General features: G+C 52.6%; 1 protein-coding gene across 1 annotated transcript in view; it reads left to right on the plus strand.

The window, feature by feature from the left end:
• The window catches only part of GCK (glucokinase), a 36,216-nt gene that overhangs the window by 2,303 nt on the left and 7,411 nt on the right, over window positions 1-26,502 (plus strand). The window contains 3 exon segments of the mRNA NM_001102302.1: window positions 24,392-24,554; window positions 25,100-25,254; window positions 26,328-26,447. Coding sequence (NP_001095772.1) covers window positions 24,392-24,554; window positions 25,100-25,254; window positions 26,328-26,447 — 438 coding nt within the window.

Genomic DNA, 26,502 nt, shown 5'->3' on the forward strand with positions numbered 1-26,502 from the left:
AGCCTGTGGCCTTGGAACCTCAACACCCTGAGTCATTCCCTTGGCATGGAGCTCTATCTTTTTCTCTATAATTTCATCATCTATAGATAGGTTAAAAATATCTTTTTCTTTTTTTTAAAGAATTTTTTTATTTGTATTAGTTCAGGTATACAGCAAAGTGATTCAGATATATATATATATAGGCTTCCCTTGTGACTCAGCTGGTAAAGAATCCACCTGCGAAGTGGGAGACCTGGGTTCAATCTCTGGGTTGGGAGGATCCCCTGGAGAAGGGAAAGGCTACCCATTCCAGTATTCTGGCCTGGAGAATTCCTTGGACTGAATATATATATCCTTTTTCATGTTCTTTTCCATTATAGGTTATTATAAGATATTAAATATAGTTTCTGATGCTATACAGTAGATCCTTGTTTTTATTTTTTATATAGTAGTGTGTATCTGTTAATCCCCATTTCCTGATTTACCCCTCCCTCCCTCCCTCTCTTTTCCTCTTTGGTAACCATATGTTTGTTTTCTATGCCAGTGAGTCTATTTTTGTTTTGTAAGTTAGTTCATGTGTATTATTTTTTTAGATTCCACATGTAAGTGATATCATACGTGATATTTGTCTTTGATTGATTTACTTCACTTAGTGTGATAATCTCTAGGTCTATCCTTGTTGCTACAAAGTGGCATTATTTTTAATCTTTTTTATGGCTGAGTAGTATTCCATTGTATATGTACCACATCTTCTTTAGGGCTTCCCAGGTGGCCCAGTGATAAAGAATCTGCCTGCAAACCCAGAAGCCGCAAGAGACTCGGATTTGACCCCTGGGTCAGGAAGATCCCCTGGAGGAGGAAATGGCAACCCACTCCAGTATTCTTGCCAGGATAAGCCCGTGGACAGAGGAGCCTGGCGGGCTACAGTCCGAGGGGTTGCAAAGAGTCGGACACGACTGAGCGAGTGAGCACACACACGCCAGCCACATCTTCTTTACCTGGTCATCTGTCAGTGGACATTTAGGTTGCTATAGAGTTCTATCTCTTGATGGCCACCACTTCTGAGTGGCCTCAGATTGGGTTCTTGGAGCCCTCTTGGAAGTTTCTGGTCTATTCTTTACCCTCTCTCATCTGTGCCCCTCTGCTGATGGGTAGGAGGGATGGGGGCTCCATAGCCCGTATAGTTGGCTGTGTGTAGTGGATTTGGGGAGCACTTTTCAGGAGAAAAACTGGGGAGGTGACCCTCCATGTGTTTTAGTCTGCCCAGGGGCCAAAACAAAATACCGTGGACCAGGTGACTTAACCAACAGACATTGCTTCCTCACAGTTCTGAAGACGGAAGTCTGAGATCAGGGTGCCAGCATGGTCAGCTTCTGGGGCAGGCTCACTTCTTGGCTTGCAGACAGCTTCTTTATTGTTGGGTCTTCACACAGTGGAAGGGGGATGCAGAGGTAAGAGAGAGCATGCTGGTTTCTTCCTCTTGTGGGGGCTCCACTCATGACCTCACCTAATTCTGATCATTTCCCAAAGGGCCCACACCCTGATACTATACACTGGGGGTTAGGGCTTTGGCATATGGGTTTGAGGGAACACGATTCAGGCTATAGCCCTGGGGATGGGTGTAGAGCCAGGGAGGGGGTGGACCTTTCTTCATTCAGCCTCCACAGCTGCCCTGGGCACTTTGCTGCTGAAGCAGAAGGCTCAGAGATGGAGTGAGGGTGCATCACTCGGCAGGCACGCTCTCCCAGTTTCCCCGCAGGACTTGTCCCAGCCTATCTGGGCCCCTGCCCCCTGAGCTGGCTGGAGGCCCTACTACTGCCAAATGCTCAGGAGGACACAAAGGTCCAGGTGGCCCCCAAGCAGATGTGTTGCAGAGGGGCCAGCGTGGGGAGGAGCAGATGGCTCCACTGAACAGAGTGGTGATAAGACCCTGAGCATGGGGCGACAGGGTTCTTGTGACCCAGTAAACTGTGGATTCAGCAGTGGGGGCTGGGGCCATGCCTGCCTGCCCTGGGCCCCTCTCAAGCAGGAGCTGCTGGCTCTGAGCATGTGACACGCTGTCCCTGCGGTCCCGCAGCCGGGCTGGGCTGGCAGACTATGAAGCAGAGACTGCTCCAGGAGAGCTGAGCAAGCCGCCTGCATCCCAGGCCCCAGGGTCCAGGTGCCTCCGAAACAGAATTAGAATTCCGAACATCTCCCTGCTCCAGAGAGGCGTTGTCGTCTGGGGTTTCTGGGGTCGGGAGCAGGCCAAGGGGACCCAGCAGTGAGAGGCAGTATGGACCCGGCGAGGCCCATGCCTGCTTCTGCAAGAGCAGGACCGGAGGGCAGACGGGCTGAGAGAGAGAGGGGAAGAGAGAGGAAGAGAGAGAGAGGCACAGAGTGCTCTCGGCCTCCTCCCTCGGTTTCTGCAGAGCTGCCCTGAAACCACCCTGCAGCAAGAGAGATGAGACTTGTGGTGAAGGGAGGCCCTCCAGGGAAGGTTCTGGAATGCTCCCCCAATCTTATGTCAGAGGGGCAAGCCTGGGCCCTCCCCTCCACCTTCATCTCCCTTCCCTTCTCAGGTAGATACTGATCCTAAGGACAATACAGTTCTGTGTGTGTATGTGTCTGTCTGTCTGTCTCTTCCTCTGTCTCTCTTTCTCTCTGTTTTTCTGTCTCTCTCCTTCTCCTGTCTTTCTGTCTCTTCATCTCTGTGTGTCTCTCTCTGTCTCTTTGTCTCTCTTTCTCTGGCTGGACACACAGTGAAAAGAGGCCCCCTTTTCCTCCCCAAACCCCCTCCCTTCCACACCACCCCCTCAGGTCTGGGTCTGCCTCTGCCAGGTCCCTCCCAGACTGGAATCCCCTTGGCCCCTCCTCTACACCCCTGCTGTACTCAGGCCGGGGTGTCCCCGGGCCCACACCCTCCTGTCCCAGGCCCCTTCCCTCCTCAGCCTCTGAGGGCCTCTGGGGAAGCTGCTTGGCGTCAGCCAAGGCCCCTGGTGCTCTGACCGCTGCCACCTCTTCTCTTGGGCCATGTATTCTATCCCTTTATTTCTGAAAGAGCAGCCGTTTCCTGGCGACCAGTTTGTGTACAGGCCATCGAGCTATTTGCAGAAGCTTGTTTTATGGGACTAAGTTCCAGTAAGTACACGTGCCTGGTGAGGATCCATTTCTGTTTGTTTACTTCTGCTCAAGGAATCCCTCACTGAAGCCACTCACGCTTCAAATATAGCTACAGCACTAGCTCTAGCCTCCCCTTTTCTTAGTGAGGTTTAAACCCATCTGGCATGTTTCATAAAAAGCGGGGTTTTGATCTGGAAAGAGATGTACCTTCTACCCCAGAAAATGGACCACTTCCCCCTGACTCAGATGATGGCTTTTTTGGGGGGAGGGGGGTGTCTTCTTTTGCTTTTTGGACAAGTGTTCACATTTCCTCTCTTTGGTCTTGGACTCTCCTTTCCAAGAGAGTTGAGCTTCTGGTCCAGGCCTCTCCCTGACCCCTGAAAAGGCCAGTCTGGCTCATCCTCCTCCAGCCATCGATGCCAGAGGTCCTGGCTGTCCTCCTGAGGGCTGGGGTGGGCCAGGGTGCTCCAGCTCTGAATCTTCCCACAGGCTCCTTGAGCTGGATGCTGGGGGTCCCACCAGCAGCTGGATTCAGCAGGAACTGCACCAGCCATAAGCTAGGCTGCAGGGAGGTAACTGGGAAGGGGCAGTGGAAGGAGCGGGGCTCCAGAGGCCACGAAGGTTGGAGGGTGTTCCTGGACCAAGAGCGATCCTGCGGGGTAAGGGGGACGAGGGGCCAGGTGTGGGGGCTGGCCATACCAGAGAGCCCACCTTTCAAGGTGGGCGGCTAGCATCCCCTGGACCCCAATTCCTCAGGCCCCCCTGCAGTCGTCCTGTCTTACTCTTGATCCCCAATCCCTTCCCATGCTCCTCATGCATCTTAGTCCACCTCTGCTCTGCTTCCTTGGCTAATACCTGCCCAGGTCGGGGCAGGGGCAGGGGAGGAGTGCTCCAAGTACCACCTCCCTACCACCACCACCCAGTGCTGGGCCCAAGCCACAGTCTCACAGAGGGGAAGGGCCCCAGAGACAGGTCCTTGGTCCCAGGTCCCCACCGGCCAGGTCTGCCCAATGCTCAACCACTGGCTGTTCTGGGGGATGGTGCTCAGAGGCTGTCCTGCCCCTAGTGTCACAGAAAGAAGGCTCTGCAGGCAGAGAAGCCCTGTGAGTTGCTGAAGTCACAGGGGTGAGTGATGGAGACCTGGGTTCAGCGAGTGAATTTGTTCTTAGGCAGTGACTTCATGAGCCCAAAGGCAGCTGCTGGTGAGGGCAGAGCCTGCCCGGGCTCTGGAGTCAGCTTCCTCGAGGCCTGGTGAGATCTGAGTGGCTCTGGGCCTCACCTGCCTGGTCCTTAAAATGGATTAATAGCAGCGTGTGCCACATGGGCTGGGTGTGGAGACTTCTGTGAGGTTTGGCCAGAGGGCGATCTGATGGAGACTCCGGGAACCAGGAGCTTTTGAAGTTATGCTGTCTGAGAGCCCTAGGGCTCTGGGTGGAGGAAGCATCCCCACACCCACCCTACTCTATGAAGGAAGGCGCTGCTCACTGCTCCAGCATGGACACTGACTACATTGCCTCCTTGGCTCCCACCCCTCCAAGGGGCCTAGCACAGCCTGCCTGGGGATGTGCAGTCAGGACCACAGCCTTATGTCCGATGAATGCCTGTAGACGCCTGCTGATCATCCAGTTGACCATGCCTAGCACAGCTTGGCAGACCCCTAAGCCCTGGGCAAACCACATAGATGCTGGGGAGTGGTGAGCTAGCTCCCCACGGGCCCCGGTCCTTCATGCAGGGCCTGTGGAGGCCCACTCTGCTGGCCATCCTGCCCAGAGGGGAGCTCTGCTGACCCTCCACAGGAGAGTGGGGACAGGCCTGGGTGGATGTGCTTCCTGCCCATGAAGACCCAGCAGATCCATCCTTCATCCCCAGGGGAGGGGAGGGGTGGGAGGAAATAAAGAACTCCTTTGGTTAGCACTTCCAGAAGAGAAGAACCAGTCTGGGCACCCAGCAGGGAAGGAGGCTGGCTCCACCTCCAAGGACTGCTCCAAGGACTCTGCTCCCAGCCTGTGCCTGGTAGGGCTGTGGGTTCAAACCTGCTCTTCCCTTCCCTAGCAAGGTGGACTTGGTGACTTTGAAATCCCTCCAGACCTCAGTTTCTCCTCTGGTACTATGGCCTGCCAGGGCTGCTGTGGGGGTGTGAGCCCCTAAGTGTGTTCCTCTCAAAGGGATGAGTAGAGGAGCCCCTCATGCTAGGTAACCAAGCGCTGACCTTTCCAGAACAGCTTCCCACTGTGAGTAGAAGGCAGAGAAGTCCCACAAGTAGACAGGCAGGAGGAAGGTGATGCCACACCCTGACACACCCTCTTCCAGAAGATACAGTATCCTCACTCTATGTCCTGGGACATCATTTTCCCATCCACAGGCTCACATGAAACCCATGTCATATACATCAAATATGTGTGTATATGACCCGCATGGCTCCTGGATCTGGCCAAGGTCCCCCTTCCTCCAGAGGTTCCAGGGCAGCATTGTGTCAGCTGATGAGGCTGTGGTCCATGCACACAAGGAAAAACATCAAGGCTGGTGTGCTGGGGAAAAGCACCTGCTTTCTTCCCCTGGCCCTGGCCCGGGTAACCCCCTCAGGCTCACCTGCAGGCAGGCTGTCCCTTGAACATACTATGAAAAAAGCCAATGCATACATTTGTAAAGCAAAAGTCAGTGAGAATGGTGATAGATGTCTTTTAAAATAGCCCACAAGGGGCCCACTACTGTGCGGTGATTTCAGTCCATTACAAAGAAATAGTGGATGTTTCCCTATTCACATACACACACACACACAATCACATCATCACTGACAGAAGCAAATCACTTGGAAATTATAATAGTAGTGTGAAAAAAATACCATCAAGCAGGACTCGGGTTTTCCAATGACTGAGCCCGAGTCTGCCCAGGAGGAGCTTATGGAACAGGAGCAGCATTGCAGAGCGGGGTGCCAGCCCCTCCCCCTGTGTCATCCAGCTCCCTCTGTACATTCACTGCCTCTGCACCTAAGAGAGGGCACCTGCCTGCAACCTGCTTGACCAGGTCTGTCACAGGCCTACCTCTCATCCCATAGTACAAGCAAATGCTCGTAAGTCACCACGAGACCTCAGGCAAGGAAGGATGTGTCGGGGGAACATGAGAGAGTGGCCGGCACCCTCTCTCTGAGACGCCTGGGTCCAGCAGGGTCCACATGCCCACACGTGGTGCCTTGGTCTAGCAGGTGCTGGTGGCCGGGTCTGCTCCTTTGTAGTCCAGCCAGTTTATGCTCAAACTGCTCCATGAGATGGGGTGCACCTCTATACCTGTATTTGCCTGTGATGAATCGGGCCCCCTCAGAGGTCGTGCCCAAGGTCACACAGGTGGGAACCTACAGAGCCGAGATATAGCCAGACCTCTGGACTTCCAAGAAAGCCTGGACCCATTCAGTCTGGATGCCAGGCCTCACAGGTTCTCTGCCATGCTCTGGGCCAGTGACCGCCTGCTGCTGTGTACAGTCCTCCTCCGGGGGACTCTGAGGCTTGGCAGTCCTCATAAAGGTGGGCACCAGCCGGGGACATATGTAGTAGGGTGATCCCTTCCCACCCCACAATACTGCTCATCCCTCATAGCATGTCTGGGAAGCACAATTGCTCAGATTTATATTTATTAATGAGGACACTTTTATGCATTTAGTAGTTGCTAAAAAGGATTCCTAGGTGGTGCAGTGGTAAAGAATCCGTCTGCCAGTGCAGGAGACGTAAGAGATGTGGGTTCAGTCACTGGGTCAGGAAGAACCCCTGCGGTGGAAAATGGCAACCCACTCTACTATTCTTGCCTGGAGAATCCCATGGACAGAGGAGCCTGATAGGCTACAGTCCATGGGGTTGCAAAAAGTCGTACACGACTGAACACATATTCACATAGTTGAGATAAAAATATAAATGCTGGTCCCTCTCTGCATGGGTTTCTTATAGCTTCTGTAAGAAATGATCACAAGTAGTGGCTTAAAACAAAGCAAATTTATCAACTGATGATTCTGGAGGTCAGAGTCTGAAATGGGTCTTCTGGACTGAAAACAATGTGTCAGCAGAGCCAGTTCCTCTGCGGGTTCTAGAGGAGAGTCCATGTTCTTGGCCTTTCTGGCTTCTGAGTCCATGTGCATTCCTTGGCTCATGGCCCCTTCTTCCATCTTCAAAGCTGGCAGCTGCTCCCTCCAGCCTCTTAATCTGTCGTTACATCTTCTCTGACATTCCTGCCTACCACTTACAAGGATGCTTATGATGTTATTGGGCCCATGAAATAATCCAGGACCATTTCCCCATCTCAGGGTTCTTAAACACCTGCCACCTCCCTTTTGCCATGTAAGATCACGTTTCACAGATTCCAAGGACTAGAATGTCTTGGGGGCTGTGGCTCTGCCTCCCACGCTGCCCCACCCCCACCTCAGTGATGTGCACAGCCCTGCCTGCCTGTCTTATACTTTGGCTCACTGGCTTCGAGGACTTTTTCTTTTCAGCTGTACATCACCTCCCCCATCCCAACACACACACACACAACACACACACACACACACTTTTAATCAAATTCTGACACTTTTAGTCAAAATAAAATAGACCACACAGAGCTATTTCCCCTCATGGGCAACCCTGAGGAGGGCAAAGGAGGAGGCTTCCCAAACCCATACCCATGCAAGGTCACAGCTTGCATTTTCCTTGCATTTGAGAATTGGTACCAGTGTCCGCATGGCCCACTGGAGGGCAGGAGGGGCCAGGCTAGGGGAGGGGCTAGGGGTGTACTAACAGTGGAAGGAAGGGACTGAGGACCAGGAAGTGTGGCTTGTGGGCATCTTAGAGAGTTTGGGATGAGGTATAAGTCCTGGCCTTCCTTTCCATTCCTTTCCAGGTGGGTTGGCCAGGAAGGCTGGCAAGAAGGGATACTGCATAGGGACCTGTGGAGGAAGCCAGCCCAGACAGGATGTGTCTGTGAGGGCTTGGAGGCAGGAAGGACATCCAGGAGGGGACATGTTGGGTGACAGGAAAGAATCCTAGTGCTGGAGAGAATCCTTTTCCTAGGGGAGAGGTACTTGGACTTGACACTTCCTGTCTGTGAGGATGAAAGGACAGCAACCCAGGAGCTGACTGCTTTTCTCCTTGTGCACAGCCATGTGTTCTGCTTGTGTCTGAAGGTGGCTCTCAAGGTGTCAGCCTTCTCTCTAATGCAGGCGCAACTCCACACATCACTGTCCAGGGGAAATGCAGTGTTTTCTAGTAGCCATGTTACAAAAGTAAAAAGAAATAGGTAGATTAATTATCATAAAGCTTTATTTAACCCACTATAAACAGAATATTAAGGGCTTCCCTGGTGGTTCAGATGGTAAAGAATCTGCCTGCAATGCAGGATACCTGGGTTTGATCCCTGGGTTGGGAAGATCCCCTGGAGAAGGAAATGGCTACCCACCGCAGTATTCTTGCCTGGAGAATTCCATGGACAGAGGAGCTTGGTGGGCTACAGTCCATGGGTTTGCAAAGAGTCAGACACAACTGACAGACTAACACACAGAAACAGAATATTATTGGGACTTCCCTGGCGGTCCAGTGGTTAGGACTCCACTACAGTATTGAGGGCTCAGGTTCGATCCGTAGTCAGGGAACTAAGGTCATGCAGCATCCATGCTGTGCAGCATGGTCAAAAAACAAAACAAAACAAAAAAGAACCAAACAAAAATCCAGAACATTATCAGTGAAACAGGCAAGCCACATAAAAATTGTTAATGAAATATTTTACACGCTGTGGTTTGTATTGCCTTTCAAAGCCATGTGTATTTTCCACGTACAGCTTCTCCCAATTTGGACTTGCCATGTGTCAAGTGACAAAAAGCCACATGTAGTCAGTGACTACCACCCTGAACAGTGCAATTCACAGCTACTCTGATAGGTGATTGTCCAGGGGTTCGTCAGGCTCTCTGGCCATAAGCAATGCAAATTCAATGGAAGCAGGGGAAGCAAAGAAGGGATGGACTGGCTGACGGGACCAAGTTCCATGTGCTGAGGGGAGCGGAGGGGAGAGGAGCAGGATCTGAGGTCCAACCGTGGCCGAGGGTCCTCTGTCCACTTCTGTCTGGGGCTGGTGTCACTTTCCCCTCCGGACGATGTGCATTTTCCACTGGGCGGGGATGCAGCCACAGAAACTCCAGGCTCACAGCCTTACAGTGTTGCATTCAGAGCGAAAGAAGAACTCTTCTCCTTGAGTTCTGCTACACATGATTCCCAGGAAGGACTCAGGGCTCTGCTCGGGCAGCGCACCCACTGTATTTCCCAAGGTGCTGGCTCCCTAAGGCACTAGAGTCAGCTGCCTTCTGGAGTCAGAGAGCTGGTGCGGGCACGCAGGACAAGGGTCCTGTTCTGGGCGTGCCCTCGGGCCCTCGTCCATGCCTGTCCTTACTGCAGTGTGGTCTCCAGGCCGCCCAGCTCCCCTTATCAAGCCCCTCACCGGCGTTCTCTTGGCTTTGGCCCAAGACCACCTGTCTGTCTTGCAAAGTACATCATTGCGTGTGTTCTCCTGTGGCCAACTGGCCCCCAGCAGCCTTTCTGCTCTCCTGTCCTCCCCCCTCCACCTGCCTCTGCTGGCTGTCCCACTCCAGGTTCTCGCCTTGCGAGTCAGTTCACTTTCCCTACTGCATCCAGAGTGAGCCATATCAGTGCAATTCCGGGTGGACTTGCCCTGCACAGAGCCTCCCATATCAGCGCAGAGCCAGACCCTCAGAAGACATCCCAAATTGTAACCTTGCAGCCTGAAATCTGCAGCCACACTCTGGCTGCCCTAGACCTGTACCCAGCCCAGCTCCTGGGACTTGGCTCTTGTAGGTGTCCTGCCTGGCTACTGGCCCCAGGAGCAGGGCTGACAAGGTTGCAGTCATAACCTTAAATTCTGTGGGGCTCTTCCTGTATCTCTTGTGCAAGCATCCCTCCTCTGAGAAAAAGGACCCCTGGGCCCACAAAACCTAAGGTTGCAGGTACAGAAAGAATGAATCCCCTCACATCAGTCATGAGGAATGATGAAGAGCCCCTGGTTCCCAGACCATGTATCTTCCCTTTTAGGGACACAGCATCAGCCAGTAGCTTTTAGAGTGGACTCGCACCCTGGAGGACACCAGTCCCTTCCACGGGGGGTGGCGAGCATCTTCAAGCTGACAGCTCAGCTGTGCCTTCAGGAGGTTGTTTGACTGCTCTATCAGGGGGGCAGCTGCTAGGTGGGAGGACTCGTGTGTCCTGATCGTGTGCTCACTGCCAAGCCTCCTTTGCCAAGAAGCAGGTCCTTCCTCTGCGGTCGTGTTGTGGGGGATCTGGGATCAGTAGATTCGAGGTTCCTTGGTTGGTGGCACTGGCTGAGACACTGAAGGTGGGAAAGGCAGACGTGTGCCTGGAAGAGCAGATGAATGGCTGCCCCTTCTAGAGTGGAGCGGTTCTGTGTGATCAACTTGAACCAGGTTGTGGCTGGTTGGTACCCTGGAGGAACAGTATCACCCCCAGAGGTTTAAGGTTGGTCTCTGACACTGGCAGGTCATACATTTGACAACGGCAAAAGCTAGGCTGGCCCTGGCAAGACGGAGCCTACGCTTTGGGGTATTTGGTGTCTACAGCTTCCACACCCGCCGCCATGGTTAATGGTTTGTGAGGGCATCGTGTTAACGCTGAGAAGCTACCAACGTGAAGCTACCAGCCAGCCCACCGCGTGCTTGTTCAGTGCCTTTTCTCTAGCAGGTGGTTTCTCATAGGCTGGAACTCTGCCGACTTGTTCTCGGGCAGCTTGATTTCTCTACACTCCTCCTCCCCGCCCCATTCCTGTTCCCAGTCCTCTAATCTTGCTCCTTCCAGCTAAGCTCTTCCCTCTTGTCCATGGTCTATGGGTACCTTTTCCATGGTCTATGCCATTTCTCTCTCTTCACAAGGGGAGTCACTGGGTGCCTGCCCCAAAGTCTGACTCTTGAGAGCCTTTCTCCCCATTTCTGTCTTCCACGGCCACCCTTGAGTGGGACTGCTGCCTGGCAAATGCCCGTTTCCAGCTTGCACCAACGGGCCAAGCTGACCTATCTGTGGGCCAAGTGGGTGGGTTTTGACCCCTCCGGCAGCCAGACAGAGGGAAGGCCATCTGTGTGAGCTGAGGGGGGCACAGGGGCATTCATGAGGAGTGGTAGTGACAGGAGGTGGGTCTGAGCCTCCTGCCCCTGCTTGAGCCTGATTGCAGATGCCCTCCTTCGGTCTTATGATGGATGGCTGTGGTGTCTGCCCGATCTGATGACTTAGCAGCTCTGACATCACCCAGCTCAGGATGGGCAGTTCTGGCCACATGATCAGTCACTCAGTGTCCCATGATTAGATGTTCTGTCTATCGGGGCCCAGGGACAGACCAGGAGCTGCCTTTCAAGTGGTATTTGGTTCTTTGCTGCAGGTGGTGGGCCCTTGGTCCAGAGCTTGGGGTCCAGTCTGTGACACTCCTTTGGGGATTTATTATACTCCACACAGTGTAACACCTCAAGTATCACAGCTGCCAGGTCACATGGCCTAAGAGTCAGGGCTGACTGTGGCCGACTGGCTGCAGAGCACTGTCTTTCTCTGGCTCCACTTCGGTTTCATCCAACGAATAGGTTGGAACAGTATCACCAAGTGCAGAATATGCTGTTTCCAAAATCTGAAGAGGCTTATTAAGCACTACACACCTTTCTTAGCGATAAGAGAAACAAGGCACGATTGTTTGTTACTCACTTTAAAGCAATTGTCCCTGGCATGTCCCAGACCACTGGGCCCCTGCAAATTTCACGGAGGTGGCAGCCCCTGAGGCTTTTCGAAATGTGCCTCACCATGAGGCATCCATGATACTCGCCTCTTGTGTCCAACTAGCATGATGTCGTCAATGTGGTGAGCTGATATAATGTTCTGGTCTGTGTAGACCAGGTGGTTTAGGTCTCTTGGAACCATACTGTGACGAAGAGCAGGAGAATTCACAGGGTGAGGCCGGGTGTATGTGGGACGTGGTAAGACAAGGATGGAGGCAGATTCACATTTAGCAGAAGTCAAGCCACAGTCTAATCCCATGGGGAGCTCTGGGGCATGAATGGCCTCGTGTGTGAGTCATCTCTCCTGAGGCCAGGTAGCCTTTGCCCTTCTATACTGGGCAGTCATTGGTTTGGGGCCCTGGTAGGAGGGTAGGGCCTGGCAGATTCAGCAAATAAAAATTTAGCAAATAAAAAAAAATGCCCAGTTATATTTGAATTTCAGATAAACAGCAAATAAAATTTTAATATGTGTCCCAAATATTGCACGACATACTGTATTTTCTCCGCCAACCCTGAAGGCACATAACCTCCCAGGTATTTCTGGGCAGGATGACTTATTAGATTGAAGGCGAGTCTTAGGAGAAGGGCCCAGCTGTGAGCTATTGGCAGCCAGCTGGAGCAGGTGGGGGCAGGCACAGCACCTGTGCAAGGGGATCATGGCAGCCTCCAACATCTACAGCGTGATAGGCTGTGACATGAACAGAATTGCTGTGTACTCCATACAATTACAGCCACCACTGAGCTATTTAAGAGTTAAATAATTAGGTAATTGGTGTCTTGAATGTTTCATATTATGCAAAAGTCACTGGTGGGTTGTTATATATGAAGAGAGTTTTAGTGATATCTGGGTAATTGGATGGAGTTTTTGGATGGGCATCATTTGCCTTTCATTTAAAACAAGGAATGTAGGCTCTTGCCATTGTAAATTAGTTCTCTAAGATGTTTTCAAAGTGACTACAAAGCTCATGAGTATAGTTCAACCATGCAGGGAATCCATGTGGGGAGCAGCAGCAGACCTAGCTTGACCAGTGGCATCGTTAGACCTGGCGAAAGTCAGAGGGTGGGACAGAGCCCCGACTCCATCTGCAGGCGGTAGGGCCCGAGTGATAGGAGAACGTGTGGCAGAGCCCCTCATGCTGTGGTCACACAGTCCCTGCCAGAACCACAGCCTCTGCGAGGTGGCCTAGCTATGTCAGGGGACCAGGTGCTAGGGAGGCTGGGTGTGGTGGCTGGAGCCCATCTATGCTCACTTCCTTCACTCGGGTCTTCTCCCCTGGACAGCCAGTTGTTGCACATTTTCCAGCTGGGTTTCCATAACCTTGAACGGAGTGAAGTCCAGTTCCCGCCTCACCTCCTGTGGTCTTTCCTGAGCCACTCTGTTGATGGTGATTACCAGCATGTGCCCCACTGTCCCTTGCTTCCCCCTCTTTGGGCTTGCTCACATGAAGAAAAGCAGAATAACTTGTTAGTCCTCATGTGGCAATTATGGTCCATTAGGCTGTACCACACACCCAGCTAACACTGAATTCATTGATAGGCTCATTATCTCACATAAAAAATAGTCCAGAGGTGGCTCCCACCCCCGTACGATGACACCCTGATGTCAGACTCTGGGTCAACCCCGCAGGTTGTCTTGTCCTCCCCCTCATGGCTGTATGGGGGGTACCAACAGATCCAGTGATGCTCCAAATGCAAGAGATGTGGGGCTTCCCTGCCACATGTTCCCTAGCTGCCTCCCTCCTGTTGTCTCCAGAAGAGGAAGAGGGTGAGGCCAGGCAGGTCCAACCCCCAGTACTGGGTGTGTTGCCACAAATGGAGGCTCTTTGAGTAAGAATGAAGGGGAACCAGCTGTGGGTGGCAAGGGGTGAGGGTGTTTGCCTCCACCCCTAACAGCACACATGACCAGAGCACTGCCCAGGAGCAGGCCACCCACCTGACCAGGGCCAAGGCTCAGGACTTTTTATAGGCACAGAAACTGAAATTTTGAATGAATCACTTATCTGAGATCAGGTAGGTAGCAAGTGTCCACCAGCTCCCTCTTCCTGTTCCAAGTGCCACGAGGGAGCTGGAACAAGGACTTCCAGGGTCATGGTTCCTACAAGGGAGAGACCACTGCCCAGGGAGGCTTGAGGATGAGGCAGCTCTCTCCAGGGGCTCCTGTCTCTTTCCATCTGTAATTGGGACCCCTGACTCTTCTACTTCATCTGTTACTCTTCTTTTTTTAATGTTGATATAAAATACATGCAATGAAATTCACCTTTTTAATCAAGTTTACTGTTTTGTTTTTATAGGTATAATTTTAAAATATTTATTTATTCATTTGGCTGTACCAGGTCTTAGTTGTGGGATTTTCTTAAAAAATTTTTTAATTTGTGTATTTTTGACTGTGCTGGGTCTTCAGTGGGCTTCCCTGGTGGCTCAGATGGTAAAGAATCTTCCTGCAAAGCAGGAGACCCAGGCTCAATCCCTGGGTCAAGAAGATCTCCTGGAGAAGGGAATGGCAAACCACTCCAGTATTCTTGCCTGGAGAATCCCTGGACGGAGGAGCCTGGTGGGCTACAGTCCATGGGGCCTTCACTGCTGGGAGAGCGTTTTCTCTAGTTGTGGCAAGCAGGGGCCACTCTCTCGTTGCAGTGCTACGGGCTTCTCGTTGCAGTGGCTTCTCTTGTTGCAGAGCACAGGCTCTAGAATGCTCAGGCTTCAGTAGTTGCAGCACGTGGGCTCAGTAGCTGCTGCTCATGGACTCTAGGGCACAGGCTCAGTAGTTGCTGCTCACAGGCTCAGCGGCCCCACAACATGAGGGATCCTCCCGGACCAGGGATTGAACCCATGTCTCCTGCATTGGCAGGTGGACTCTTAACCACTGGACCACCAGAGGAGTCCCAGTTGTGGGATTTTCAATTTTCAGTTGTGGCATGTGGAATCTAGTTCCCTAAACAGAGATCAAACCTGGGCCCTCTGCATTGGGAGCATGGAGTCTTAGCCACTGGACCACCAGGGAAATCCCTCAAGTTTGCTATTGGTTTTGTTTTTTTTTTAATTTTTAATTGAAGGATAATTGCTTTACAGAATTTTGTGGTTTTCTGTCATAGATCAATAAGAATCAGCCATAGGTACAGCCATATTTGCGTGTTTTCTATACAATTTGTTTCTACTTTTATCATTATTGATTCCTTTATTCTTAGGTTTACTTTATATTCTGTTTGTTGGGTTTTTTTTAAATACCTTTAGAGGAATGCTTTGCTCATTGATTTTTCTTTTTTTTTTTTTTAAGTGAATTAAGGGTTCCTTTGAGTTTTGCTTTAGCTATTTTTTTTAATATAAATTTATTTATTTTAATTGGAGGCTAATTACTTTACAATATTGTATTGATTTTGCCATACATCAACATGAATCCACCATGGTGCTTTAGCTATTATCCGTACTTTTTACATTTGGTATACTCATGGTTATATATTTATAAAGGGGGGTGTGACCCAACTCAGATTTCCTCTTTAGCCCAAATGCCATTTACAACAGCCTACTTTCCTTTGTGTACCCTTTGAGTGCATTATTTCAAGTCACTATAAATATATGTATTTCTCCAAACGCCTCTGACTTTGTTCTGCTGGCCCCTCAATCTAGAATGTGCTTCTCTGCTGGCCATTTCCTGCTCTTACATCAAGGGCTGCAGGAAGAAGTCCTGAAAAACCCTGTTCTCCAGAGAACCCTCCCAGTCTCTCTCATGTTCCCTCAAGACTCTGCAGCTCTGCCAGTATCAGTTAGCATCTGCTATTTGCTTGTCTCTTCTGCCAGAGTGTAAGGTCCTTGAGAACTAAAAACTAGTCATTTTCATAACCTCAGACAAATTAGACGTTCAATAAATCTTAAATAAATGTGTGATTCAATCCCTTCCGAAGCTCTGTTCGGGTCATTGGTTCTTTCATTCTGAGTGTTAATTAGGGCAGGTTTAATTGCTGTAACCAATACCAAACAGGAAATGGATCTACAGAGCAGAATTGTGTTTGCTCCCATGTTACGCCAGCATTATCCTGCCTCCTTTGGGTCCTGAACGATCCTGCAGCTGGCTGATGTGCAGGACACACCCTGTTCCTCACCCACTCTCTGCCCCCATCCCTCCCGTGGCCCCAGCCTTTAGGTTTCACCCCAACATCTGGCCCCAGGCCTCCAGGTCCACCTGCTGTCAGAGGCAAGCACTGTGCTGGACAGACCTCTGTGGCCCCTGCGGATCCCCCCGCCCCATCACCCCCTCACTCCTCCCTACCTCCCCTGGCTGAAGCTGAGGTCTCTGAACATCTCCATCATGGAAGCAGCTCCAGAGCTACTTCCGGACTCCCAGCATGTGCTTGACCCTGGAGGGACCCTCCCCATCTAGTCAGACTAATCTTCCAGCACACCCGGAGTCAGGCTGAGCTGGGGGTGAATCCTGGCTAAGTCACTGATGGCTGCTGTGTATCAGAAATCCCTTCACTCACAGGGGCCCCAGCGTCCCCACATTTAAAATGACTGCCCTGAACTTGGCGGCCAGTTGTGATCCACGTAAGCATCTAGCACAGCAGCCGGCCTGCGGAAGGCACTGGGTACTCCCCAGCGGTGGTTACTGGGGCCCCAGCCCACTCTGCTGTCTCTTGGCTCATCTCCCCCTTTCTCTGTCCCTGACACGGCCACACTACCTGATACCCTCTCATCACCAGGCCCCTGGACTGCCCTTACACAAGGGTGCAGCCAGCCTCCAGTCGACCGTGCTGTGATCGAACACTTGCAACACCATACTGACCTTCAGGCCCTGTTGTACCAGGTCAGGGAGTACCCACGCTGTTGCCCAGCTGGTGTGGAGGGCTGGCAGGCCAGTGGGGAAGGGGCTTGCAGGCGGGATTCTCCAGCTTCCAGCCTCACTTTCTTTCCCATGGAATATGGAGTCTGGTAATTTGACCCATTTAACTTTGAGCCTCATTCCTTCAGAGGCTGGGCCTCAGAGCCTCTGTGCAAAGATAGCAGATAAGGCCCAACCTTTTTGTTTTTAATTTGATTTTTAAATACTACTTCATTAGTACAAATCCATTGCAGAAAACACAGGACATATAGATAAGCAAAGAGGAAAATAAAGTCACTCATATTTCCATGATCATGGTAACTACTATTACTATTTTTCTATATTTCCTCCCATGTGTATATCACATATACTTATATATGACAGGGTCTTCCCTGATGATCCAGTGGTTAAGCCTCCAAGCCTCCACTGCAGGAGGCACAGATTCAATCCCTGGCTGGGGAATTAGGATCCGCATGCTGTGTGATGTGGCCAAAAAAAAGAGAGAGATTTAAATATATATATATATATATATATATATATAAGAAAAATGGATTGTGTTATATTTTTAAACTGTTTCTCCTCTGTATTTGTCATCTATTCCTATGTAAAAAATTACCTCAACACTTGGTGGCTTGAAACAACAAAACTTTACCTCACTCCATTTCTGTGGGCCAGGAATCCAGGAGTGGTTCAGCTGGGAGGTTCTGGCTCAGCATGTCTCCTGAGGTTGCAGTCAGGATGTTGCCTGGGGCTGCATCATCTGAAGGCTCAACTGGGGCTGTGGGATCTGCTCCCAAGGTGGTTCACTCACCTGCCTGGCAAGTTGGAGATGCCCATTAGCAGGTGGCCTCAGTTTTTCTCAGTAGAAAAACTATCTACCTCCTGATAGAACCTGAGTGTCCTCATGACCTGCTGCTGGCTTCCCATAGAGTGAAGAAACCAATAGAGAAAAGCAGAAGCTTCATTGTCTTTGATGGCCTAGCCTCACATTTCACAGTCCATCATTTCTGCAATAGCTTTTTAGTTACATAGGCTAGACCTATTCAGCACGGGTGGAGCCTACACAGCGGCTTGAATGCCAGATGTGAGGCTCATTGGAGGAGCTTTCAGAGGGTAGCCACCGTGTTCTCTCTTAAAAAAAAAAATTATTTATTTGGCCTTGCTGGGTCTTAGCTGGGGCATATAGGATCCTTGATCTTCACTGTAGCATTAGGACTCTTAGCTGTGGCATATGGGATCTAGTTCGATGGTAAGGGATCAAACCCAGGCCCCCCGCATAGGGAGCATGGCGTCTTAGCCACTGGACCACCAGGGAAGTCCCACATTCTTTTTAAACAAAATGTCATTAACATCTTTCCATGCCAACAGAGGCAGATCGATCTTATCATTTTGCATATAAATGTAGCATAGGTTATTTAACCACTTTCCTAAAGTTGGATGTGTGGATTATGTCTCATTTTTGATCCTATAAAGAGTAACCTGGAATATCCATCACTGAATTTGCTAGATTATTTCCTAGAGATAAATTAAAAAGAAAATTAAACCATGCCTATCAATCAGCTCCTTGAGCAACCAAAGGATGAGGACACTGACTAGGACATAGAAGTCCTTCAGCTCCTTCTCTCTAATAGCCCACATCTCTCTCTCCCATCAAGTCAGGAGCTCACTATCTGCTGAGACATCCTGGCCCATTGCTGGGTAGCTCTGTTGTTTTTATTTTTGAGAAAGTCTAAGCAGAGACCACATTCATCCAACATCCTAGGACAACCCTTGCGATACTGACAACTCTGTCCTGGGCATCCCTCGGAGCGATTATCTTTGATGTCCTTCCTCTCCTGGCCTCTCTTCCCTGGACAGGTCTGTCACTTGCTACAATGACTCTTGACTCCAGCCCAGTGCTGACCCTCTGGTGTCACTGCCTCACCTGAAAGGGAAGCGTCGAGACAGGGCGCACCTCCTGTGGTGGGAGCACAGGAGAGCTGGCTGAGGCATGAGAGTCTGGCTCTGGAGGATTAACTAGTGTGGCCAAGTGGGGGTGTTGGCCTCCTTCCTTCCTGCCCTCACAGGTGCAAGGAGGAGGCCCGGGAAAGGGGTCTGGGGAAGGATGCTCACTGGTCAAATTGAAAGCCAGAGAGGGCCCCGGAAGTCCAGCAAACCAGAAAGGGACCCACTGACCTCTGCCCAGCCCTGTCCTCTCCAGCCTCCCAGAGGACAGATCTGGGGGATTCTGATCCTCCTCTCAGGTGCTGTGAGCCTGGACCAATAGAAGGGCAGCTGCTCCTTGGTCTGGCCAGTCCAGAAGGCCAGTGTGGGGACTCCAAACCCAGGGATGAGTCCTGCCCGCTCTGTGAAGACAGAGGCACAGAGCCAGGGTCTGGTGGGAGAGTGATCTGTCACATGTGGGTCTGGTGAAGACCTTTTTGCTCTATTTTGGGAAAGAGATCAATCATGTCAAGAGCTTCCTTGGGGATGACTACACTGGCCATTGGCTGGAGAGCCTGGCATTCTATCCAGCCACCCGGCCCGCTGTGAGCTCTTGCTAATTTTAGCAGTGCTTGGCAGCTGCAGGCAGGTCCCACTAAACAAGTTCACTCCCAGGCAGGGAGCTGGGAGTGGGGAGGAGGGATGGTTCTCAAAGTGAGCACTGGCCTGGACTTTGCAGACCCCAAACCAAAGAATGACCTTCCCCACCTTTTGAGGCAGGTTTTGATGATTTACAGTTGAAGACCTTTGATGAAAACAAGCATTTTCTACTTGGGCAGGGAGGAGGGGGCATGGCCCTGAGGTAAGGGTGGGGCCAGTCATCAGAGTGGTGCCCTGCCTCCATCTACTCCCCGACACTTGGCCCACCCCTCCCCTTCCCACCTCCTGGCCCCACCCCCAGCCCCCAACTACCATCAACCCTCACCTCCAGCCCCTCCCCCTGCCCCAGCCCAGGCCTGAGCCTGGCTCTCAATGACCCAAACGATGTCTTAGGCACACCCCCAACCCCTCATTCAATCCACCAGCCTGATTGGGCAAATGGCAGGGCTTTGAGGGCTCAGGAGAGGAGCCGAGAGTCTCAGGAGGTCTCTCACCCTCTGCACCCCAGTTTCACAAGGAGTCTTCCTTGCTCAGGTCCTCAGGCCAGGCCTCCTTGCCACCAGCCTGCCTCTCCCCTCCCAACTGCAGTAGAGACCTCAGGGGAAAATTGGCCAGGGGTCCCCGTGGTTCAAGACCAAGACCAGGTTCAGGTTCTTCATCTGGCACAGGGTCAGGCCCTCAGCAGCCCCTTCCAGCCTGCCAGCTCTTCGATGTGCTTTCCTGACCTGGAAAGCGTGAAGACTGTCCACCCTGGACGTCCAAGGACTGAAGGGGACATAGACTGGTTCTGCTCCCTCTCTAGAAACTCTGGGCAACAAATCTCCACCCCGGGCTGCAGGCATGGGCCACCACTCCATAGCCCTTGTCACTCCTGACCCCACGCAGGCCTCCTTTGCCCTTTTGGCCCTATCTGACCTGTAGCAGTAGGCAGAGTATCTTAGCAGCTGCCTGCTGAATGCTCTCTGCAGAAGGCCCGGGCAGCCTGAGTGGGCAGCTCTTTCCTCCATGGCCCATACCTGCACAGGTAGGCCCCTGACTTCCAGGCTACAGGCCACCCCTGTGCCTCAGCAGGAAGGAGAGTCTCCACCTCCCACCAAACCTACCTCTTGGCCTCTCAGAGAAGTGGTGATGGAAGCCACAAGGAGCCGGGCCCAGACAGCTTTGAACCTGGTAAGGGTCACCGCAAAGCCAGGTGAGTGGTCCCTGGGGCCACGGCTGGGACAGCAGAAGTGGGGAAGGAGCTGGACCCCCTGGAAGGAGGCACAGAAGCTAGGTGGCAGCCGATCCCTCCACTGTCCAGCCTCTCTAGGAGGGGTTTCTCCGTGGACAGTGTCTTCTTGGGGACTTGCTCCTGGGCTGACAGTGCCAGACTGTCCGCTGTGCACTGGCCTCACAAATCCAACCGCTCCTTGGCATCAATCTCTCCTTGACTAACAGACACCCTGACATGCCAAGACCAGGTGGATTCCCCCAGCCCTACCCATGCCTCTCGGTCTGTGGGACCTCCCCTCCTAGTGTGCAGCCATCAGCATGCATATAGTCCTTAAGGCCACAGGTCTGGACAAAGCCATTGGATGTATAGGTTGGAAGCAAAGTAGAAAGGGCCAAGTTGGTGGGCAGAGATGATGGGGGCTGGGTCTGTGGAACTTGGTTGAGTACAACTGCCCTCTTTATGCCGTACTCGGCACTTTGGGACCCCACTTCCTTGGCTCAAGAAAGAAGGCAGGACATGCTGCAGGGCTTCCTTTTGACGGATGAGACAGGTGAAGGTGTGAGAGTGCCTCCCATCCCAGCATAGCACTGGGAGGGCCCCAGAGGGCCAGGGCATGGGACCCCTGGGCAAATGCTGGACACCCTGTGAGCTTTAGAGCCCATCCATTGCCCTGGAGGGCAGTGTGAGCCCCATGTGTGTCCAGCTGCAGCCACTGGATGGCTGTGTACACACAGAGGATGATCCTGGGCCAGCTGCCACATATTCCTGGGGAAACAGTTCCCCAACCTGCCAACCCGAGACCTGCCTTGAGAGTCCCAGGACAGCCAAGATGGGAGCACCCAGGAGAGCCAGAGGGCCGGGACACCAGAAGCCGGGATCCTGGGGGCCATGGCACTGCCAGATGGGGGCAGTGGCCCTGCCTGGGGCATAAAAGAGTTGCTCAGGCAGGAGACCCCGCAACACACACAATATTCGGGTGTAGCTGTGAGCCTTGATGCTGTGTCCTGTGACCTCTTGGTGAACAAGCAGGGGTGCAGCTGTGGGGTGAGAGTGGGGGACAGGCTCTGTCTGTGACCTGGGGGACAGGTGGCTTCTTGGGGTTCCTCAGGCAACTCCCCACAGTCCCTAGGCTGCTCAACAAGACCTTTAAGCCAGGGTGCATGGACACCCAGCCTGGGCTCTGAGAAGGGCTGGGCATCCCAGTGGAGTGGGGAGGGGAGGTGGGCTCAGAGCCAGCACCCGGGTTCAAAGCCAGCTCTGAGCTCTCTAGATCTGTGGCCTCGGAAAGGAAGTAGGGGTAATAAAATGCCTGGGTCCCAGGGGATTAAGCAGGCGATACCCTGGGCAGGATCTGGCGCACAGCGCCTGCTCCTGGGGATGTTCGCAGGGGGTCTCTGAGGCAGACCTCTTCCCTGTGACTTGAACCCCACCCATACCCTCCTGGACACACAGCCTTGAGAGTTGAGGGGACTGTGCAGTTAGGAGCACCTCCTCTCAGGGTTGCAGGGTGACTAAGTGTGGTGCCTGCAGATACTCACTCAAGGAAGGGGTTTGTACCCATCTTGGAGGATGCTCCCCACAGCCAGAGGGGAGGTCGGCTGGAGGCCCATGTCAGTCTGTGGCCTGCAGTGTTGGTCTGCAACCACGGAACCTTCCAGCCCCTTTCCAAACATGTGCCCACATGGGTCTGGACACAGAGTGAAGCCATTGGGTCACAACCCCTCATGGGTCCAGGCTTACGGCTATGGGTCAGACTGCCATGAAGTAAGGAGACCGGATGAAACCCAGCAGGGGCCCGAGGGCTGGACCTCTGCAGGATTAGCATCGCTTTTGAAAAGAGCCGGTGATGTCGCACAGTCCTGTTTGGGGAAAGATGCCAGGCAGCCCTTGTGTACCTGGCCTTGGGTGTTGGACCCATGCTGTGTGTTGGCTGCCTGTGGCTACCATCTAAAAGGTGAGCAGATGCTAACACCTCCCCTTGTGCCAGGGATGTGAGGAAGCTTGTGTAGTATATTCAGCTCAGCGCCTGGCATACTGCAAGGATTTAGCGAATGTTAATGTTACTATTCCTTCTTGGCATGTTTTATGTTTGGAAGTGTGTGTGTGAGAGAGAGAGGGGTCCAAGCTGTAGGCGTGGGCCTCTGAGGACAGACTGGATGGCTTCACAGAGCACGGGGGCCTCTCCAGGGCTGTGTCCTGTGAGAAGAGCCTTGGGGCAAGGTGCACCCCACCCCATGCCCAGAGCTGCGGAATAGCTTAGCAAACATTGGTGTTTGATTCTCTGTGCTTTGTTGTAGACTTTGTCAGCTCCATTCCTGTGTGACCTTCTGTGGGTTTAAGTTTTAAACAAGGGGGTCTTGGTAAGAAAACTGGCTCCTAAGTAAGGATCTGTACCCATTAAGAATGCTTTGGGCTTCAGGAAATGAAACACCTGACTAACCATGGCCTTAAGTGATGAGTGCTTGCTTCCACAAGCGGCACAGGGAGGTGTGTGGGTCCAGGGCTGACTCAACATGTCAGTGACGTCATCAGGGCTCGGCTCACTCTGCCTCTCTTCACTGCCATCTATAATATGCTAATAGCCTTTTCTCTTCAGCCTTGTCTCCTCACGGCTCAGGATAGCTGCTACAGTGCCGGTTATCACACTCTTATATAGTTGTGTATACAAAGTTGGCAGGGCACTGACCTTCCCCAGAGGGCCTTCCTCCTGCTAAAAACAGGCTTCCCTTCACCCATCATTGGCCAGAACTGGACCACATGCCCAACTGTAAACCAAATCACCAGCAAAAACAGGACAGGATAACTGGGCTTGGCTTAGCCCAATCATGGGAAGTTGCCTCAGCCTGGTGAGGGGCTGTCTTCCTTTAAGGTGATTGCCCCCCAGTCTCCCAACAAAATGTGGGCTATCAAAACTGAGGAAGAAGGGGCAAATAGCTGTGTAGTCTCCTTATGGAATTCAGAGCATCTCCACCCCCAAGCTCACATGGTAAACTGCCAACAAAAGAGGCTGAGGTTTTTGAAGAGTGGATCCATGGTTTTTATTCGAGTATCTGCCCTTTCTTTTTTGGTCCGAATATCCAGGTAATAAAAATGGCCTTTTCTGCATGAATACATGCTATTGTGCAAAGAAGGAAGGGCTGCCATACCACTGTCCACATGCAAGGTCAGAGCAGGGTCTCTGTTTTCTGGGGATTCATGGGCATGGGTACTGTGTTTACACCCAACCTCGTGCCACCACGAAGGGGTGAGTGAGCGGCCACTCCTCCAAAGAGTGTGGGAGGAGACCCTTGCCCAGGCTGTCCATACTCACAGGAATGGTGACATTGAATCTATCTTTTATATATAGGGACCCTTCCTCCCTCTAATGGCCTCAGCAACTTCCAGGCTGTGGACACCATGCTTTAGTCCAACAGACACCTCTAACTAACTGGTGTCACCTCCAACTGGTGCCTTGACTAACACTTAATGAAAATTTGCACCACTGGCCCATTTACTCCCTTAGCATAAACTCCTAGAGGTAGAATGATTGGATCTTTTAGACAATAATGGCCAGCTGCCCATCGCCCTCCAGACAGGCTCTTCCAGCCTGTGTCTCACCCACTCTCCTGGTTAGCACCTCCCTCTTCCCCTGACCTGGATCAGGGGTACAAAGCAGGTGCCTCATCTGCCCTCTGCCCCCCACCCCCAGGCTGCATTTGTTTAGAAGGGGTGTTGGAACTCCACTGTCTTAATTTTCCAACTGCTTTTAACTGCAGTGGTTTGAAATGATGGGTCATCCTGGACTCAGGGTGAGGGGACAAAAGGAGACCCTCAGTGTGGGTGAGAAATACTCACTCCGCAGGTTCCCCCTCCCCAACTCTGCACAGCTCCTCTCCCACCCAACTGCTCTCCACCCCTCCCTGTGCAGGCGGAACAGATCCTGGCAGAGTTCCAGCTGCAGGAGGAGGACTTGAAGAAGGTGATGAGGCGGATGCAGAAGGAGATGGATCGAGGCCTGAGGCTGGAGACCCACAAGGAGGCCAGTGTGAAGATGCTGCCCACCTATGTGCGCTCCACCCCAGAGGGCTCAGGTACCGTGGTCCAGGACAGGGCTGGGATGGAACCCACATGGGAGCCAGCAGGTCCTCAACCAGAGGCAGCTGTCCCCTAGCTCCAGCAGGGAGAAGTTCCCTAGGCCCTTCTTAACAGCCCTGACTGTCCCTAGCAGCCCCAGCGTGCTGGGCCCCAGACACTGGCCTGTTCTTACTCTTGGCTCCGTTGGCTCAGCCCTGGGGCCTTCAGGCTCATTCTGACCTCAGAGAAACTGGTTTTTTTCATTTCACAAGTAGAAAAATGGTTTCCTATAGTCATTTGGGGGACTCTCAGCCCAATCCTGAGTCTGGACATTTTCCTAGATCTTCGGGTGGGCTCTGGGCTTGGGGGGAGTTCAGTCCAAGGCAAGGAATTCCTGCTGACTTACCCAGTTCACCTTTGACCCTTTCCACAGTTTACTCTGGGGTCCGGTACCAGGGGCCCCTCTGGTGCCCCCACCATGCCTTTACCTCCTCTTCTCTAGTCTCGGGGGTCCTGCCAGGCGGTGCCCATGAGACTGATGTACTTCTGTCTGTGGCTGCAGAAGTTGGGGACTTCCTCTCCCTGGACCTGGGTGGCACCAACTTCCGGGTGATGCTGGTGAAGGTGGGAGAAGGCGAGGCGGGACAGTGGAGTGTGAAGACCACGCACCAGATGTACTCCATCCCCGAGGATGCCATGACGGGTACTGCTGAGATGGTGAGCACCCTGGGCTAGGGAACAAGGGGCTGGGCGGGGGGAGGGAGTGCAGGGACCAGGGTCAAGACCATCCAGGATCTTGGAGCTTGGCTTGGTGTTAGGGCCTACCTGTTCATCAAGGGCAGGTGGCTGTGGGCCCAACTTCAGGGGCCCTGCTACAGGAAAGGGAAGCAGCTGAGAGGCCCAGGTGGATGGCCGTGGGGCATGGCCCCAGCAAGTCGCACCATTGCCCAGTTTCCCAGAAGGGTCAGAAACATGGTAGGGCAGTCAAGAGAACACTCTGGTCCAACAGGCTCACAGTCCATGAATGCATTCTACTTCCTTCCCACGTGGCATTCCCTCACCCTCCACCAACATAGATGCCAGGGGGCATGACTGCAATGATAATATCTGCCCATGGGGAGGACTCAAGAAGGACCACAGAAGTAGAATGAACCCTAGGGGAGGTGGATGGAGCCAGAGCCAATTTCCTTGAGGCACAGGGTTTTAAGAGCCAATTTCCTTGGAATGCTGCAGGACCTGGCGTGCATCCAGGAAGCAGGATAGTGTCGCTGCCTCCCTGGGCCTGGAACCCACTGGGGAGCTTAATCAATCAGCAGGCATTCAGTAACGCCCAGCTCTGTCGACAGGCCTATGTGAGTGGGGTGGTGGCCAGTCCTGCCAGGTCCAGGAGTTGGGTGGCCAGGACACTTGGGAGGCAGCAAAGAACACTTTGGGTGTTGAAGCTAGAAACCATAGTTATAGCCAGGGATACACCTCTGTCCAAAGTCTGAGGCTGGATGCTGCTGGGTCCAGCTGGGAGGGCCAGACTGGCAGAGCACAGCTGCGCTGGGGACCATCCCCATTGTCCTGGCATTGCCTGTCCTGAGGACTGCTGTCAGTGGGACTCTGGCATGGGGGTTGTGCACAGGGCTTGCTTGAGTCCCGAAAAGCAGTGGTGATAAGAAGCAGGGGACTGAGGTCAGGTCCAGAGGCCATGTTTCCAGGGGCCTATGGTTCAGCAAGGGCTGAGAAGCACCCTGGCACAAGGCTCGCCTTCTGCAGCTGATGGCCACCTTGGTGTTGTCTTCCAGCTCTTTGACTACATCTCTGAGTGCATCTCTGACTTCCTGGATAAGCATCAGATGAAGCATAAGAAGCTGCCCTTGGGCTTCACCTTCTCCTTTCCCGTGAGGCATGAAGACATTGACAAGGTGGGGCTAGGTGTGAGGTGGGCAGGGGAGGAGGTGGATGGATGGGTGGAGAGGC

The sequence above is a fragment of the Bos taurus genome, chromosome 4 (assembly GCF_002263795.3).
Source record: "Bos taurus isolate L1 Dominette 01449 registration number 42190680 breed Hereford chromosome 4, ARS-UCD2.0, whole genome shotgun sequence".
Classification (NCBI taxonomy): Eukaryota; Metazoa; Chordata; class Mammalia; order Artiodactyla; family Bovidae; genus Bos; species Bos taurus.